Source organism: Protomyctophum bolini (genome assembly GCF_963924005.1).
Source record: "Protomyctophum bolini genome assembly, chromosome: 7".
In the NCBI taxonomy this organism is placed as follows: domain Eukaryota; kingdom Metazoa; phylum Chordata; class Actinopteri; order Myctophiformes; family Myctophidae; genus Protomyctophum; species Protomyctophum bolini.
In genome coordinates this window covers 25551032-25570160 of record NC_137868.1, presented here as the reverse complement: position 1 = coordinate 25570160, position 19129 = coordinate 25551032, and the positions used below count along the sequence as shown (strand labels likewise).

The window sequence follows — 19129 nt, the reverse complement described above, 5'->3', positions numbered from 1 at the left end:
CAAATCGCCAGACAATCTAGCTAGCCTGTAGGAACACATCATGTTCCAGAGAGACCATACCTGTGTGTATGTGTGTAGGAAAATATTCTCCATCAAGAGAGGTTTTAGAAAGCACCAACAAATCCACACCAGGGAGGGACCAGCCACAGAGTCAATATCCATGAATGGCTCACTGCCAATAGGACAGAACATGGGGAATTCCATTGATAATATCATATTTTGTTTTTTTATTCCACATCTCTGTCTGACCTTGTTTCAGTTTGAGAATGTTTTTGTTGTTTGGCATTAAAAATGTGCAGCCCTGAGAACAACAGCCTAATAGAAAATATGCAGAAAGTTTTTTATTTTATCTATTATTATTAATATTATGACATTTTTACATTGTGTGCCAATTCTACCAAACGTATAGTTTAATTTTTTGACAGCACAGTAGGCAGCCTAGTCACCCTAGTGAAGCCAGGAAACAGAGGATATGACATATATCCCAGGCCTTTAGTTTAGCCTATAATGCCGTTTGTCCTTTTATTTTATGTGATGATTCATGTGATGATGGAAATCTCTTGATACAGCACAAAGGCAAATTAACTTAAGTGAAATGTTTGCGGGGAAATAGTTTAATATTTAAAATTTCATATGAGCCCGTTTTGTTTTGAAGACCGGGAACCGAAGCTGTAAGTGTATTTTCCGTACGACACATTTAGGTGTCGCACAACTCTGCGAGGATCTCAAAACAGACAGCTCGGGGATTCGCTCCCTCATTAAAATTTATTTTAATCTTTGTAAAAAATAACTATATGTCTTATAAGGATAAATCTATATATGTGCGAATGTTATGCAAGTTAGTAGACAGTAGAAAATGTGACGTTAAAAAAAGATACAAAGTTTTGCAGCCATGCTCGCCAGGATAATGTTCATTGTAGTAAAAACTCACTGACACGGCGTGTATCTTTGTCGAGCTCTTAACGTCTTAAGTGATGAGCTGGCAAATGCCTTCTGTCCATTTTGCTCTACTACAACAATAATAGCGGACTGTTTCAACCAGGTCGGTCTTCCTACGTTTCTGTTGATACTTCTGATTATATAGGTCATTAGATTTATTATGCTTTGGAGTACTAAGTAATGTCTGGCTAATGTAGACGAGGAATGGATTGATCACTGTTGAACGTATAGGGATTTAGGAATTGTCATTGTCAAACACACATGCACATTTGAACTCAAGCGACATTATTATTCACATCACCATCAGAATATCATGTCCTGGTGCTGATCTAAGGTAATATAGGCGTATGATAGCAGCTGGTCCATAGCTCGCCTCAAAACGCGTATGATGTATTCTTGCAGTTGCAGTTACACTTACCACTGAGCTATAGGTTCTTGTTAAAGTATGTATAACGCATGATCAGCTCCTATTATTTTCTCTGTTGTGCTCTTCATCTATAATAAATGCAATCATGTATATAATCTCAAAGGATGCACTAAAACCACAATTGTCATTTTCTGGTGTGGTGATTTCATGTCATAGGTGATGGTGTACATCCACTCCCAATACACTTCCAATACAGGAAGAAAATTAATCTATTCATTTTTCAATGAATTTATAATAAACCAGTGGCGCTGAGTTTCTTTATCAGTGTTGCAGTTTATTTTCTTCCGTTATTTGATGTCATACCAAACTATTCTCAAAATGTCAAAAATTGTATAGAATGATTCTCATCACTGTTCCTCCAATTCAATTAGAAACCTGACGACTATCACCTGAGGTCCTACACCATGACTAGGCTTCTGACAGTAATAACGGGCTCCAGGATTTGATGGCTAAAACACAGAGAATAACAGGGTTGCCAGTGCAGTAATCATGTCTGATGGAGAGGAAATGCAATCATGTCAACCTGGTAAGCATGGATTATGAAAGTATAATTCAAGTTGATTTTACTGCCAGATAGCCAGGCTTGTGAAGTTACTCTGCTATGTGCAACACAAATTAATCTTAAGGCAACAGTGAACATAGTGCAACACATTCACGGATCTGTGTGTATTGGAAAATGGCAGTGTAATGGAGGGGGGTGGTACTAGTAATAATGAGAGCTGAGCATTTATAAACTCTAGCTGAACATAGCCTACTCAAGAAAATGCAAAAAAAAGAAGAAGCTATTTGCAAGATTAGCCCTGTACTAGCCCTGAAAACATGACTGCCATGATGATTATCATGACAGTCATGCAGTAACTGCACCCTGTTTTTTGCGATCGCTACATTTACACGAAATCCGTATATATAAACATTCGGATTGCAAATATAAAGTACTCACTTTTTATCCCACGGGTGTTAGTTAGTTGCTGCGCCCGAAATTAGCACTGCTGCATCCCGCGTTGTTTAATAAAAAGCATTTTTATCCGAGCGCCCCGGCTACTTTTTTCAAACGGGGTTCGTTTGGGAAATCCACAGTTGCACACCGGGAGCGCACTCGCCTATTAGTCTGTATTGGCAGGGCGGTCAGCGTACCTATATCGAACACACCGAGTGCCACCCTCCTCCCTACCGATAGGGGCGCGTAGTTGAAAGCCAATGGCAAAATAACAGCTCGGATAAAAATGCTTTTTATTAAACAACGCGGGATGCAGCAAATCTAATCGCTGGAGCAGCAACCAACTAACACCCGTGGGATAAAAAGTGAGTACTTTATATTTGTAATCCGAATGTTTATATATACGGATGTCGTGTAAATGTAGCGATCGCAAAAAACAGGGTGCAGTTACTGCATGACTCTCGTATGAATACGAGAGTCATGTTTTCAGGGCTAGCCCTGTACACACACTGTAATACATATTAGAGATGAATCACTATTAGTAATTAAGAGGGAGGTGAAACAAGACATTGCATACTGTGGTACTCTTGTTTTGTCAAATTAAATGAAATGGGTTCGTCTTTTACATTCTGGTGACAAAAGCATACTCCTTGTTACAGAGGGCAGTCCAACCACAAGAAAGAAAATCCACATCTGCCCCATATGCAATAAGAGCTACACAAGACCATCAAGGCTTAAGGAACACGTGAAAATCCACGTAGAGGAAAAGCTTTACATTTGCTCTGTGTGCAATAAGGCTTTCTCAACATCAACGAATTTAAGAGCCCATGAGAAATCCCATGTGGCTGATAAACCACACCCCTGTTCTGTCTGTCCAAAGCGCTTTCTGCGCCCAAGCCTGCTGAAGAAACACTTGCAGATACATGTGCGAGACGGGCTCATAGCGGAACCTACGACAAGCAACAAGGTGAAAGACAAAATAATAATTATTTTTTCCTTGTCTGCTGTTTAGACATTACAAAGTCTAATGAAGGCATCGTCTTTTTGTTATATAGCCTATAGTGTTTCATTGCTCAGTTGTACAATGTGCATTTACAACAATCTACTATTTAATACTTTAATATTCATTCATAGATATACTGTAGATGTAGGAGGCACATGAGTTATCTGAAAATTGGGTAAAGAGGGTTAATGTATTTCTTTTTTTCTTTTAAATAATACTTTTATGTGCAAGCTCTCAACATTGCGGTTACAGGAAGAGTTAGTAAAAAATGACAGGAAGGCACAGTCCAATTACACTGTACATAAGGTGCATGCTTAAAAATTATAGATACTGTATGGCACGAGTGCAGGTGGAAAACATTACCATTTACCAGATGGTTAAAATGTAGCTGTTATATAAAATCAGGGTATCAGGTGCATGGTAGTGACATGGTTAAATAGCCTATTTAACCCTTATTTTAACAAAACAGTGGGGAAAAAAAGGTTTTGGTTAAACATAAGAATTGGCTACTTGACTGGCTACTATTTTGATCGTGTTAGCATGGCCCATCATTGACAAAGGTAGTCTTCCGATTTTTGTAAAAGCTAAGTACTTTTTGGAAATGTAGACTTATGGAAAGGTTTAAAGAAAGGTCAAGTCATGAATTCAAATTTATCTCCGTTTATGGCGTTAACAGTGCCCGACCAATCGAGCATAGGCTTGAATGAGCTCTAACATAGGAGGCAGGATTTTGGCTGGATGAGACAGGAACAGTATGTACAATACATGCATTCAAAAATGTATAATAATAAGGCAAGCACTGAACTAGAAATGTAACCAAGAACAGGTAGTTAAGAAATCAGCACTGTGATCTACTGACAGAGACTGTTTATTACTCTTCAACCTTTGGTACTCATTGTTCTTTTAATTCATACTGTACATTTGAAGTAATATCCTTAAATTTAAAAGTAACCTTCCTAATTCTGCCCCATGAAATCACTTTGCTTTAGGAATTCTGGTTGGACGTAGACGAAGAAGAGGATGAGAAAGACGAGGTGAGAGTAGAAAGGCATTTAACCAGTTCAGGACTCTCACTAGGTTAAAAACATGGCTGTGCTCAGAGCTTTGGTTGTGCCAATGTGCAAATATATACTAGTCAACAGTATTACCCCATTGGTCTGAATATAAGACTACAGTAAATGTTTTTGCAATGGAAATATCCTAAAATAAGGGCTCTTTTTCCACAAATGAATCTTGAGAAATGGTAGTCGTCCTATAATCAGAGTCGTCTTATATTCGGTACAATACGGTATTTACATTCTTGAAGGCAGCACTGTGTTGCTAAAGCCCAATACTTCTTTCTTCCAGGATGCAGATATAAAAGAATAAATGGTGAATTGTCTTGTTTTTTTTTCTAGGATGCAGATGGCCAATTCAACACGTCCGATTCCTTCACTTCAGCACCCACATTTGGTAACCATGGTGACTCAAACAACAAGGAAAAAGGTTCAGTTTTGGATGAGGATATCAAAATGGAGAACGAGGAGTGTTCTGTCAGCGGTTTGATTAATTCAGATGGTGAAGAAGAGAACTGGAAGCCTGTTATAATCGGTAAGTGGCAGAAAATGTGCAGTGATGATGATCATTCAAATGATTTATTAGTATTTGTCGTCCATCATGACACATCTTCATAACAAACCACCATCTTGCTACCACCATCAGACCAAAATGGCTGCACGGAGAGCCAAGAAGGCAACAATGGCAAACCAAAGCAATGCTGTCCAGTGTGTGGCAGAGACTGTCGGAAGGCCTCAGCACTGGTGAAACACCTGAGGATCCACTCAGGAGAACGTCCGTACCAATGTCCTACCTGTGGGAAAAACTTCACTCAGCAGGTCCACATGACTGAGCACCAGAGGATACACACAGGGGAGAAGCCCTACACCTGCATGCTCTGTGAGAAGAGCTTCAGCTTTTCCAGTGCTTTGCGGCGACACCAGCGCCTCCACAACGACGACAGACCCTACCAGTGTTCCATTTGTCAGAAGAGTTTCAAGCAGCTGAGCTCAATGAAAAGCCATGAGCTCATCCACTCGGGGGTACGGCACTACTGCTCATTCTGCGATAAGAGTTTCAGCAGGGCGATGGAGCTGACCTACCATGTAGGCACACACTCGGAGGGCAGACCGTACTTCTGTAATATCTGTAAGAAGAACTTAAGTGGTGCCAGGATCTTTCGAAATCACATGAAGAAACACAAGTCATCTTCTGAACCCCAGGAGGTGGTGTTACTCTCAGATGATTTAACTAGTAAATGAAACACTTACAAGGCCTAATGCTTGACAAATGCAAGAGATTGCACTGCAACCAATAACACAACTAGAGAGTTGTCCCTGAATACAAGCAGTGTTTTATAGCTTACAGTAAATGGTGGACAGACACTCATTGTGAACTTTGATTCCTCTGTACGCTAGAACTGTATTGTGTTGCAACTTGCAATGCTGCTATTCCATATTCACACTAGCCTGGTTAATAAACCAGACTAATATCGCACGGACCGCGGGATATTAGTCTGGGGAGGCTCAGCTTGGATTTCATTTCCAGGGCGGCGGGTTGAAACATTTTCTCTTTGACGCAATTGGTCAGAGCTACTGTCAGTCAAAGGTCTCAAGCATTGAAAGTCACTGTACCAAAGCCCGCCCATATTGCATACCGTGTCCCGATTGGCCGCCCCATTTCTCTGGTGTAGGAAATGGGCGTACAATTGAGCCTCTCCAGACCGAAATCCGCCGGCAGGCAATTTTTTTTTGCCAATGGCTGATTCGGTCTGGTTTATTAACCAGGCTATATTCACACCCCACTATGTGGCATCCTGATAGGCTATGCCAGTGCATGAACTCCTGGTCTCCTAACACATTTTATTAGACCTCATTCACTAATTATCTGCGTACAAATTATCTTAACTGTTAGCTGAAGAATTTGCATGCAAAACTGCTGCCGGTTTCAATAAACTTGTGGACCAGCCACTTTTGTACTTATTCACATTGTTCAATAATGCCAATGGATATACTATCAAATTATATGACTAAATCACTCAAATCTAAATGTAGGTACTAGGCAGAGTTTAGTTGGATAATATATCCAGGACTTATTAACTTATTAAAGCTACAATCCAATTTTTTAGGAATAAATGTTATTTACTATTTTAACCAATCTGTATGTTAGAGTAGCACATTTGCAGTAGTTGGAAGTGGTGTACAACTGTACATACATGCGATTGATCAGTACTGCTTTAGTAAAATTCAAGTGAAATGTTCAAAATGTATAAAAAATTGTCAGCTCACTCTGACCTGTTGGTGTGCATAAAACACAGACAACTTAATTACTGTATTGTCTGTATATGCAGGATACTAAGGTGAATATCATATGACTGAATAATCAGTGAAAATGGGATGTCATTGCACAAACATAAAACCATAGCATTATGAGTTGACATTAAAGATACTTATAGACAGTTATACAGTATATCTGTCCAGGAATCCAGGAATTTAGCTTCTAATGTCAAAGCATATTTTCTCTTTTCGGGGTATATTCTTTAAATCTTTCAGGTAGTAAATGCTGAGGATCTATGTTAAAAGCATTTTATTTAAGTCATTTACTTGGCTTTATGTGCTATTATATGACAGCAACAATATGCTGTTTCTTTCACATTTTGGTCAGCAGATGTCACTAGTGGACGAACTGTACAGCTACTGCATTATCCACCTGGTACCATCCTCTGTAAGACATCCTAAGAGGAGTGGCCAGAGCAGTAAATGAAAACATGGGAGGAGTTTAGTGCATATAACAGGGATATTAACTGATGAGATATTAAAATATTAGCTACCACGTCTGATGCAGACCAACAGCTATTTATACTAGTTCTGAATATACAGTAGCCCTTGTTTGTGTTGTTGAAGGTGTTGAAGTCCAGGGATAGCCACCATGTCAACTGTGGGAAGTTTAGAGGTGATGATCCACAACAGTACAGAGCAGAACACCACTGGAGCTGAGGACTGGACACATGTGAGTTATTGACAGTTTTAATAAACTGCAACTGCAATTAATATCTGTTTCTACCTCCTGCTTCTGAGTCATGCATAATGATTGTAAAAATAGAAGAATACTTGTCTATGACTTTGGACCTCAATTTAGGCACTTGTGTAATAGTAATAGTATTGGTTAATTTCCAATGAATGTAGACTGATGTCTAGTTTTCTACTGCAGTCATACCCTCATGTTTTGGTCCTTGAGTAACAAATGATATTTTGTAGAATGGTTTGACTGCTTGTTCTGCAGACAGTATTGATAATGATGTATCTCATTTGAAGGTGTATGATGCAGTGAGATGGATTCAGTTGGTCATGGCGGTACTGAGGTTAGTAGGCCTATGATGAGTTTGAATTTCTACTTGGTCTCTTAATTTCTGGATCTGGGGTCCAGATGGCTCACCTTTTGAGTGCAAAAAACACCTAATAGAAAAGGTTCAACAAGATGCGTTTGCACAGTGGAAGGGCTTGGGTATACACATGTGATTTATATATAGATGAAACATTTGCCTCATTTGCTCAATTGCGGAAAAGTCAAACAAACAAACCATTTTCACAGAATTCATGATTGATGTATGATTATGCATTTCTTGCAGCATTCTTGGTTCAGCCTCCATCATCATATATGCTACTTCACAGAGCATGCTCTGGACACCTGAGGTTAGTGATTGGGAAGGTCTCTGCTCTCTGTTTGACTGTCTCTTTGCTGGGTCATCATGCAGTAAACAAGAAACACTGACCTGAGACTCATCTAAATGAGCTTTGTGCTTCCAAAATGTGATGTGAATTTGCAATTGAATGCATATGTTAGACAGTTTATTGGTGGGACCCAGTCCTCAACAGTTTTCAATTTGTTATAATGTCAAATCACCACAAGTTGTGATTTCACTTAATGAGGCCCGCAGCTATTGGAATTCCAGCTCTATTCATCTGTTCCAATTCCAAACATGACCCGCTTTAAATTACTTCAGTCTATATGAGTAGTTTAATGACTAGTATTACAATTGTCAAAGTAGGGCATTCATTTACGTTAAAATATGGAGATAAGAGGTTTCTGCCTGCCCCACCCTTGATATACAGTTGCATATATATCGTGGAAAAGTTCGTTTTCTTCTGTATTATACCGGTAATTAAAAAAGTAAAACCTTCTTATATTCTAGATTCATTGCGCATAAAGTGAAATATATAACCTTTTTTGTATTATAAATATGTTTTTTTTTGTGGTTTCATAAAATATTCAAATATTTTCTGTATCCCAGAATCATCAAGATTAAAACAAAATATTTTAAATATTTCACTTTATGCGCAATGCATCTACAATACAGTATATGAAGGTTTCACCTGAATTATATTATGGAAGAAATATACAATATTAAAATGTTTTGAGATGCACTTGTAGTGTAGCACGTTTGTCTTAACATGGTGACAAGTATAACTATTTGTTTCCCAGCTCCAGCCCCTGTTTCTGCTCAGTCTGACTGACCTACTGTTGGCCCTCAGTTGGCTGACAGGAGCAGCTCTCTTCACTGCAAATTGTGACAGTCACACTAACTGTTACCATCTACACACTGTAGAACAGGTAGGAGACTGTTACTATCTATTACATACGTTAGAACAGGTAGGAGACTGTTGTTACCATCTACATACATACATACGAACAGATAACACTGACATCTTCCATTTATCTCAGGTTAGTTTGGCCACACTATGTATCACTGCAGATGCCTGGTCAAGTGGTCAGTGCTTTTTACACCTTCTTTATGGCTATAGAAATCGAAAAGTATAGAGTGGGCCTTCCCTTAGCAATGCTGGGCTTTCTTACACAGAAGAGGAAGTAATCAATCTGCTAGGGCCTCTGTGACATTTCTGTTCATCGATATACTAAGATGTGTTGACTAGACAATTGTATGGTATCCATAGCAATAACCGTCATCAAGTCTCCCAGAACTGTCACCTTTTGACATTAACAATGAACATAATTCAATAATATCAATAATAATCCTGACCGAAGACATGCCCATGTTTCAGCTTTTTATCTTGATTATATACTGTATTTGTCAAAAGTACATTTGTTTCACAGAGGTGTGTGAATATTATCTTGAATGTATACAAATAATCCAAATAACAAGGACGTAACTAAAGATATTGCTAAGTGATTTGAGGAGACTCACCCTGTAACTCAAACACATCTGGGCCACACTTGTTGCTTTATCTTTCCATCACACAAGCTGTGGTCAGGTCACTCAACTTGTGCAGCCTAGCCGAGGGTTTCAACTTTCAACTAATGGCATTCCCTTCTGCCTGGTTTGCTACCATGATGGTAACTGAAAGAGAGGGCCTGGAAGCCATCAATACATGTATGGCACATGTCATGACAACACAGACACTGCACTAAACCAAGTACAGCTAGTGTAGGCTGTACTCTCTACTGCTTTTGTTCTACTTAGTTTAAATAAAATACAACTATATAAAAAAGAGTTGATTAGCAGAAAATGACTGGTCTAGACATTTCATGAACTGATGCAGGACAAAGACTACTGAATGTTTCTGACCTCATTTCATTGTTCTTGTTCAACGGCTGAGGACACAGAACAAGTTTAATTATTTTATTATTTCAGGAAGTGCTGGTGTTGGAATTTCCTTTTTTTCCTTGCTCAAGCAAATTAGCTTAATGGAAATATATGATGTACAGTGGATGTGGTTGTGGTTCATGTAGTAGACACACACCACTTTTAGTGATTACGCATGAACTCTGTATTCTAATGAAGCTTGACCAAAACCCAAATGAAACTAAAATGTTCTTCTTTCCTGTCTACCAGATTCTGTACATGGCTTCCTTTTTCTACACATTAAACTATGTGTGGGCCCTCTACACAGGGATCAAGAGAAGGTTCTACTGCCATATGAATGAATACACAGTAGAGGTTAGTACACTACTACCAGATAAATCCCTTTTTTATGTTTACTGCTCTTTTATATGGCAACGAGTTTTATAGAACTTTTATACATTTTTGTCTTTGTTCTGTGTCCTGTGTTGCTTCTCATTTGTATCCTTTGCCTTTGTTATTTTTTATTTTTTTCAAGTGCCCCACCACAGTCAGTACTGCCAGCAAAATAACAGCATTTGTTTCAGGGTAAGCATCGTTTATAAAGTTACTTCAGGATTAAATGTTTAGGATGGAATTTGAGTATGTTTAAAATTGACCGGGATGGTTTACCAGGCTACAACAACACCTAAAATGATAAGAAAAATCTCTCTTCATCTTATTTTCCTCTCCTTGCAGTATGCTACCATTGCTGCTGATGATGCCAGCATTTATACAAGGGAACATAGGCCACTGTTATGCTAACTTCAGCCAGCCCTACAAGTAAGTAGAAATCATCAAAAGACATTGTTACTGTACATGTTCAGTCTTGCACTCCATTGTTCCTGAAGACACGTGCTCTTTTTCAGCACATAGGATTGTATTTGATATGTAAACCAACCTGTACGATCACAACCACAACCACTGGGATATCGGAATATCCCAATAATCTAACATCCATAAATCCGACTACCCAATATTCCGACCATAGAGCCCCATACTAACAATATCCCAAACCCCGTCTTGCATGTGGAAGCCACGGGTGAGTTTTAACCGGCCATGTAATTGGACTAACGCAGGGGTATTCAACTGGCGGCCCGTGGGCCACATTTGGCCCCTCTTGTGGCCCCTCTTGTGGCCCCTGGAACAATAAAAAAATAAAAGGAAAAAAAGTGTGAGATTACCATAATCACAGTAATCCATAATCATATTAATTGACAAATCTTTTATAATGTTTAATTTTAATATGACCTCTGCGCTTTACTGAACTTTATCCAGGTGTCTTCTGATGCACACAGATGCCCTCTACCAAACATCAGAGGCCATGGAGGAGAACTGGGGCTGCATTCTGAATCATTACTATTGCGTTGCTGTCTTCCTCACTACATTCGTCTTCACTTTTACAGGCATAGTGGTGTGTAATCAATCAATCAATCACTTGTTATTTGTGTAGACGCAGTGGCCAATTAAAAACAAACACCATACATTACAGAAAGAACAATCCTATACCATAAAAGCCTAATGGAACCTCTTCTATTGTCTGCTCTGCACCAGGTGCTCATGGGAAAGGCCCGCCATATTCACAGGCGTGTGGTGATTTCAAGTGGTTACCTAGGTGACCGGCAGCGGGCCTCCTTTCGTGTGGTTGATAGACAGATGTTCCTCTATCCCTCTGTCTTTATTTGCTGCTGGGGCCCAGGTCGGTATTTTATTTTTCTCTCAAAATAATGTAATTACCTACAGTACCCACCATAACTTTCTGTGTTGTACTTTGATGGAAAGGTTCTGGAAAACTGTTGATTTTCAGCTTGTCACAGAAATGGTGGTCAGTGAATAACATAAATATATATGTTACATAATGTTATATGCTGTTATATAACAGAAAATGCAAAATGTTGATTGTGGGACACACAGTAACGTGCTAATTTAACTAAATAAATTCTTACATCCTCAGAGTTAAATGAACCCTAAAGATTTTACTGTGCAAATTGCTTTGCAGATTCTGTATGACATTGAATTGCAGCCTTTCTACTTGTTCTCCATAGCTGCCTATCTAGCAGCCAGGAGGATGATCAACCCTACTGCTGTACAGGGTCTGGCTGGAGCGATTCTCTACATAACTCAGGTTTGCAGTCATTCTTTACATAGACCAGGTAATGAGGATAGTCTCTCCGCCTCTTAGGACGTGAGAGAAAATGGTCACCATGTGAAATGTGTATATTCTCAAACACACACACACACACACACACACACACACACACACACACACACACACACACACACACACACACACAGAACATTTAATAGTTAGGGTTACATTATCTTCTACTGTACAGTATGTGACTTGATGTTATGAATACAATCATAACATTCTGATTGTGTCTGTTTTTTGTTAGGCCATCACCTCCGGCTCCCAGGGCTTCCTTAACTGTCTGGTCTATGGATGGACACACAAACACTTTCGCTCGGCCAGTAGAAACATTTTGTCCAGAGACATGGACACACAGACACCTCTCCTGTCATCTCAAAAGAGATGCTACCAAGCACTGCGTACTACGGGATAGGAGAAGTGAACCACAGGCATCCATGTGTGACCTGGCCAGCACAAATGAGCAGGTGTTGTTTTTTTTGTCTGCAAGTAGTTGGTTTCACTTCATACTCCAGGGAGAGCACTGTGGCTTTTTATTGTGAAGACAAGAAGATGAAAGAGACAGGGAAGGTCTGGGGAATTTACTACAAGGTGGAGATGGAAAGTGAAAACAGGATGTGAAAAATCTGTTTGAATTGTACTAACTTTGTCATTTACTCTCTGTTCTTGTCTAACTGGTGGTAATAATCTATGAGTGTCCATCCACAACTCGTGCTAGAACTGTCCCAGAAGTTCTCATCTTCTCCGTTTTGTTTCGATTATGTGGTGCCGTGGTATTTGGTGCCATATGACAGTAGCCATGGTATTTCTGGAAGGATTCCAGAGTGGTACAGTATGATTCCAGGGCCCCCCATTTTGTCCAATCGTGCAGAAAGCTCTTTGGGCCGTCACATTTGATCTTGCCACAACAAGGGAATTTCACTCACAGAGGCGTGTTTTGACGTAGGAGTGTGACCTCTGCTATTGTGCAATGCGGTGCACAAATGCAATGCACACTGCATTATGCGGTGGTGGAAGCCATGTCTGACCCCCACCAGGAATGAACAATGAATGTCCTATTCCATCTAGGCCAGGGGTTCTCAATGTTTTTGGCTGGGGACCCCCGGAAATGCTCGCGACCCCCGCCCTGCCCCCCTCCTCACCACCAATACAAACTGACTGCAAAAATAACCATGATAATAGAGAAAATATCATGAATGAATACTGAAACCAGATATACCGGTAATCATTAATGAAACTTTATGCATGCACCACATACTATGTAAACTCTTAATTTCCATTTTCCAGCCATTCAGTTAAAAAATAATAATAATAATTTGGGGACACCTCCAAAATAATTTGGCGACCCCCATGAGGGGTCGAGCGCTACGGGTTGAGAACCCCTGATCTAGGCCGGGCTACAGTACAGTACATGCAATGAATATTTCAAAGAGAACTGATCAATTAAATTACATTTATCATTCAACGTCATTCATATGTCTCACTAGATTTATTTTAATTGCTATGAAATAATTGTCTGACATGAATGCACTAGTTTTTTCCTGAATCTTTTTCTGTGTGCCAGGCAGACTGTTGAGAACTAAACTCATGTTGTTATTCATCGACTAACATCGACTATGTTTACACACTGTGCAGCGGGGAGTTAATCCTTTAGAGACGAACACGTTTATTATTAACAACAACTTTGTTTAGTTTTTGATTTGTTGATTTAAAAAATATATCATTTTAGAAAATGAAAATGGGAAGATCATTATCTTTGCGAACTTGGATCTCAATTACACTGAAGTTGCACAAGCATCACTTTTAGGTAAATTATCATTCAACACTACAGTACGTGTTATTTCTCGGTTATGTGGCACTATAACAAAAACAAATGACAACAGAAGTGGTTGCCTACTTTTATTATAATATAATAAAAGTAGGCAACCACTTCTGTTGTCATTTGTTGAACCCAATGTCCGGTTCAATATTATTGAACCGGACATTGGGTTCTGACTAAATCTTACCCACCAGAAATTCCACTAGCTACTATACTCCATAGGCCTAATACACTTTCATACAGCATTATTACCAGTATGCAGGTGAAGCTGATTCATTTCTCAATAGTTTGGAATTCCACTCTAAGTAATTTCATCCAATAACTTTTATTCTAACATCTTTTGCATCTCTCTGCTGTGTGTATGCACACCAGCACCACCTGTAATAATTTTATTAGACTGAAAATTATTGTGTGTAATTATTAGGCCTACACAGAATGGTCAAAGTGGATGTTGCATAAGAGACGTCTGCATAAGATACTTTTGCATTTAGAATTAAGTAATGTACAGAAATGACACCTTCTAGATCTTGTGGTTTGTGTGTCCTCTTGTGGTGACCTCTCTCCATGCCCCATAGGAGGCAACCATGACACTTAATTAGATTAACTCTTGTGCTTTGGTGCAGCCATACCGGGACAGAGAAGGAAAAGAAAGTCACAGTCAGACAGACAACACTTTGATGTCATTGAGAGTGGAGAGAAGGAATGCCCAGGTGGTGCCTACAGCAGGTAAGGCCAGCACTGAGGTTTGTTGTAAAGCATGAAATAAAACATATGTTTTAGTTTTCAATGAAAATGATAGTCAGTTTAATTCCATATCTTTTATAGATTTAAAGCCATAAATTGCCAGTCACCACCACCACCACCACCACCACCACCACCACCACTCTGTGTGTGTGTGTGTGTGTGTGTGTGTGTGTGTGTGTGTGTGTGTGTGTGTGCGTGTGCGTGTGTGTGTGAAGCTGCCAGGTGGCGTGGGAACACAGCCAGCTGTCTCTTGCTGGTCGACGAAGACTTAAATACACTCTAATCCATACAGTAGCAATAATACTCTCTTTACCATTTCAGGTAAGAAATAGTCATTTATTTGAATTCATCTTTATTTTTATGTTTTTGTACATTCATACCATTATATTATGACACATTTAAAGCTATTCTTTCTTCTCCATGTAGACTGCACAGTGAGCCATACACAGTCAAATCCTCAGTATTGTAAAAATGTAATACCAAGGATTTTACTGTATACTCATATATCATTAGATTCATTTTTACTGAATATAGAGTATCGATAACGTTTCATGTTATTGTACTAATATATTAGTTGCAAGCTGTTTGCCAATCTACAGTATAATATATATGGCTATTCTGTGAACTACTGTATGGCTAAACATGGAGTGTTACTGGTATTGGCACTGATTATTCAATAATATGTTTACATGGACTCTGTTAACATGAGACTCTGAGTGTTGTGTTATCCTTTTAGCCTAAATGTCTGACTGTACCTCATGCTGTTTACATTCCTGACTAATAAAGTATTCAATATTCGATCAGTAGGGAGATGTTTAAATCAAGTAATGGAGTAGTGTAGAAATCACCATGACACCTTTATTGGAGCAATTAGTTTATTACATAAATTGATGTGTTTAATCCTGGCAGTGCCTTGAGCAAGGCAGCAACCGTAAAGGTGGAGCTGGTCCCTGTAGGGAGAGGCACAGTGCTGCCCACTGCGCGTAATGGTTAGGATGGTCAAATGCAGAGGACAGATGTATACTCCTTAAAGTATAATATCCCCAAATGGTGATATTACTGTTTTGTTTTAAGGCTTCCATAATAGCAGCCATAACACTCTTCACTGTCTCTGAAACATTGATGAGGACATGGTTGTGCTGCAACAAGTGATATTACTTGGGTCAACTCCATGAATGTGAAAACAACTTGTATGTCCTGTTTTCAGCTGTTGCCATTGGTGGTGTGCCAGGCTGATGCCTTCCTGCAAATGCATCATTGCCCAATGTTCTCCGTCAATATTGCTTTGTAAATATTACAAAGCAAATAAAGTTTATAATAGGCCTATTATAAACATCAACTAAATGTGCATCGAGAGCATAGTAGTGTTTGTTTATGATTTCTAGTTGTAGGATAGTTATTTGAGCCATTGTAAAGTGGCCCTGTCTGTCTGTCTGTCTGTCTGTCTGTCTGTCTGTCTGTCTGTCTGTCTGTCTGTCTGTCTGTCTGTCTGGTCTGTCTCATGATGGAATTAAATCAATAATAACAATAATAATATATATAATCTTATAAATTAGATGTTATTGCACTTTTACAAACAAAAAATATAGCAAAAATATTTATGATAATATTTATGTTGTCTAAGAATTTTATATTCCCCTAGATTTTCTCTATGTAAAACAACAGCTGTTGGTGCCTTCAAAAGTCTTGTTTTTCCAATATCACTCACATGGACCATCAGCATTATACCTAATTTATATTCTGCAGTATGACGGTGAAGCTAAAATCGTGCTGCAATGTAAGAACCTCTGGCCTTTGTTAATCTCCAGTCAACTTTGTTTGGAGAGGAGACCAACCATGACCACACAGGTAATGAAATGGCTTAGTTCTCAATAGTCTGATTGAAATTTAGGAAGAATATCACTTAGCCTTATTGCTTTTGTTCTCTTAAGCCCACTGAACCAGTACAGACTTCCAGTGAATATGCTGGCATACTAGGGGACAGCGAAGACAGTGACGATGGTATGTATTGTGATTAGGATGGACTACACAGCAAATAACTGCTTTCTTATCTTGCTGTTATTAATGTACTGTAACTGTTACTAATACCATGTCCCTGAATACAGACCATGTCATTGGAGGTAACTTTAACACCACAACATAACGTGCAGCAAGAAGTGACCGGATAAACATTAAGCGAATACAGAAAAGAGATACATTTTGTTTTCAAAATCTCAGATAGTTCATGGTAGAGTAAAATCATTCCTATTTTAAACAGCCTCACTTTGGAATATAGTATTTCTTTATTCTCTCTATTAAGATCCCAGTGCAGAGCAGCCAGTGTTCTGGGAAGCTCTTCCAATATTGGAAAGACTCAGCCTCACTAGGCAAGTTTCTGTCTGTCTGTCTGTCTGTCTGTCTGTCTGTCTGTGTATGAGCTAATTTATATTTCATCAAATGACCATGTCACTGGATCAGCAAATAAAACTGATTCTCAGCTGAGAAACATTTTTTCAGTTGAAAATCATTGTAAAGAGTGTAAATTAGCCTTATCTGTGTGTCAGTCAGTGTGCATTTTATCAAATTGCTTATTTCCATGTCCTTCCCTCCTGCCAGTGGTGCAGAGATGACAGAGGAAGAAGTGGAGGTGAGCTAAACTATTTCTAAACATATCAAACAGACTTGTTTTGTTTTGGGTCTTTACCAATTATGGGATGATTTTCACTCCTACTCATGCTTGTTTGTATTTAATTAATAATTTGATATTAATTTGATTGGACACGCCATAACCCCCATAAACTCCCTGTTAGACTCATTGAAAACACATGTCCGTCCGTGGTTCATGATGACTGATGGGGTCGGGAGGTCTTAATTTTTTCCTTTTTTGAGTGGTGCAGCCACACGTCCGAGCACAGAAATAGTGTTTTTTTTCCACCACCAAGTGTCACTGTTGCGCAGCCTAACACACGTACAGTACAGTACAGTACAGTACAGTACAGTACAGTACAGTACAGTACAGTACAGTACAGTACAGTACAGTACAGTACATGTCTGATTTTTATATGTTATTTCATTATGTTAATATTGTCTGTAATGTAGTCAAGGAGTCCCATTAGTCTATGCATGAAATTCATGAAGTCAATGCATGAAATAGAGATAAACTTGTGATAAATATAAGTTTCATGACCCAAAATTGCGTGAGCAGTCAGTATCAAACTAATAACAGATAATAATAATAGAGATTCAGCAGCAGAATTAACACATTGAAAAAGAAAAGAAAAACTGGAATATATACTAGCAGGTGTTCTAAATCTAAAATACTCTCTGCTCTGCCTCTCACAGAACGAATTCACCCAGCTGGCATTAGCCTTTTGTTGTGACCGGTACACACTGAGTCAGAGACAACGGGCTGGAGAACATGAGCTCACAGTGGCTCAGGACAACATGCAACGAGAGGTGGATCACACCCGAGACACACTGCAGGTGAGCACTAGAGTGACTGTACTACACAATACAATGAATGCACGTTATTAATCACCATGTGGGACACTGAACTGGCAACATAGGACAAAAAGAGGCAGTTACATAAACAGAAGAGCACTAGTACGGACGCCTGTGGGCGAGAAGCGACCTCGCCCCTTGTCCGCCTGGGTGACAGCAGACTTGCTGGGCGAGCGCTGGTACTTTGGCATGGGGGGTCAGATGGAATGAATGAACATATGGAATGAATTCTGTACTGGTCATATATGGAGCGTGTCTTGAGTGTACAGGGTTTGATGAGGTCAGATCAACATATGGAATGTCAGAACAGGTCAGCTCCATATATGGAGATCTAAGGGTGGCAGCGGGGGCAATGTCTTGAGTGTACAGGGTTGATGAGGGCCCAGGTAGGGCCGGACCTTAAGTTTCGGGCCTGTTGAGAACTCTAGTTTTCGGTGCACTAATAATTTGGGGCAGGCCCGTCTAGAGTTTAAATGAATAGGTATCAGTGAAAACGCAGACACCAAAGAGGAAGGATGGATGGGGAAGGATCACCATATGGAATGTCAGATGTAGAGTTGCTGGCCAATATTGATGACATCAGTGATCTCCATATGGGCTTAATAGCACCCTGGGCAAGACCTAAGCTGAAAAGACTATCAGCGGAAGTTGCGGGATTTTAGCGGAAGTGAAATCGTTGATGCTTTACAAATCAGTTTACATTCTCCGCGAATGAAACAAGTGTTGTGATTGGTCGGGAAAATATCGTATCCGGGGAAATACATTTGACGGCTGTTCTGGAGGATACAACCACCGATAGCTTCTCTGCCTTAGGTTGTGACCAGGCTTTTCTTTTCGCAGATAAGTAAGCCTGGGACCGAGGCTAGCTTAATAGAGCGTCGCAGTCCCACCCCCTTTCAGAACGACGAGTGGCTCAAAATGAATCCCAATGCATTTTGCCCATAGGCTTTTCTTAAAGTATTTATTTAAAGACGGTTAC

The 19129-nt window shown here is 39.4% G+C and overlaps 2 protein-coding genes across 3 annotated transcripts; both read left to right on the top strand.

The window, feature by feature from the left end:
- The first annotated feature begins 730 nt into the window (after positions 1-730).
- Positions 731-6278, top strand: LOC308319003 (uncharacterized protein). 2 transcript variants are annotated; one of them, XM_080768782.1, is made up of 6 exons: positions 731-1042; positions 1738-1892; positions 2963-3270; positions 4296-4340; positions 4704-4896; positions 5008-6278. In XM_080768782.1, exons 2-6 carry the CDS (start codon positions 1856-1858, stop codon positions 5601-5603), a joined length of 1179 nt encoding a protein of 392 aa, XP_080624908.1. In that variant the 5' UTR covers positions 731-1042; positions 1738-1855; the 3' UTR covers positions 5604-6278. The 2 variants fall into 2 exon arrangements, with proteins under 2 accessions (XP_080624908.1, XP_080624909.1); XM_080768783.1 differs by lacking the exon at positions 4296-4340.
- Positions 6279-7269: 991 nt separating this feature from the next.
- Positions 7270-12522, top strand: tmem116 (transmembrane protein 116; the record flags this gene model as incomplete). The annotated part of the gene is made up of 11 exons (XM_080768261.1): positions 7270-7350; positions 7656-7702; positions 7970-8033; positions 8824-8952; positions 10193-10297; positions 10458-10507; positions 10658-10741; positions 11237-11372; positions 11513-11657; positions 12004-12083; positions 12355-12522. The coding sequence occupies 11 exons, from the start codon at positions 7270-7272 to the stop codon at positions 12520-12522; spliced, it is 1089 nt and encodes a 362-aa protein (XP_080624387.1).
- Between the last annotated feature and the right edge of the window lie 6607 nt (positions 12523-19129).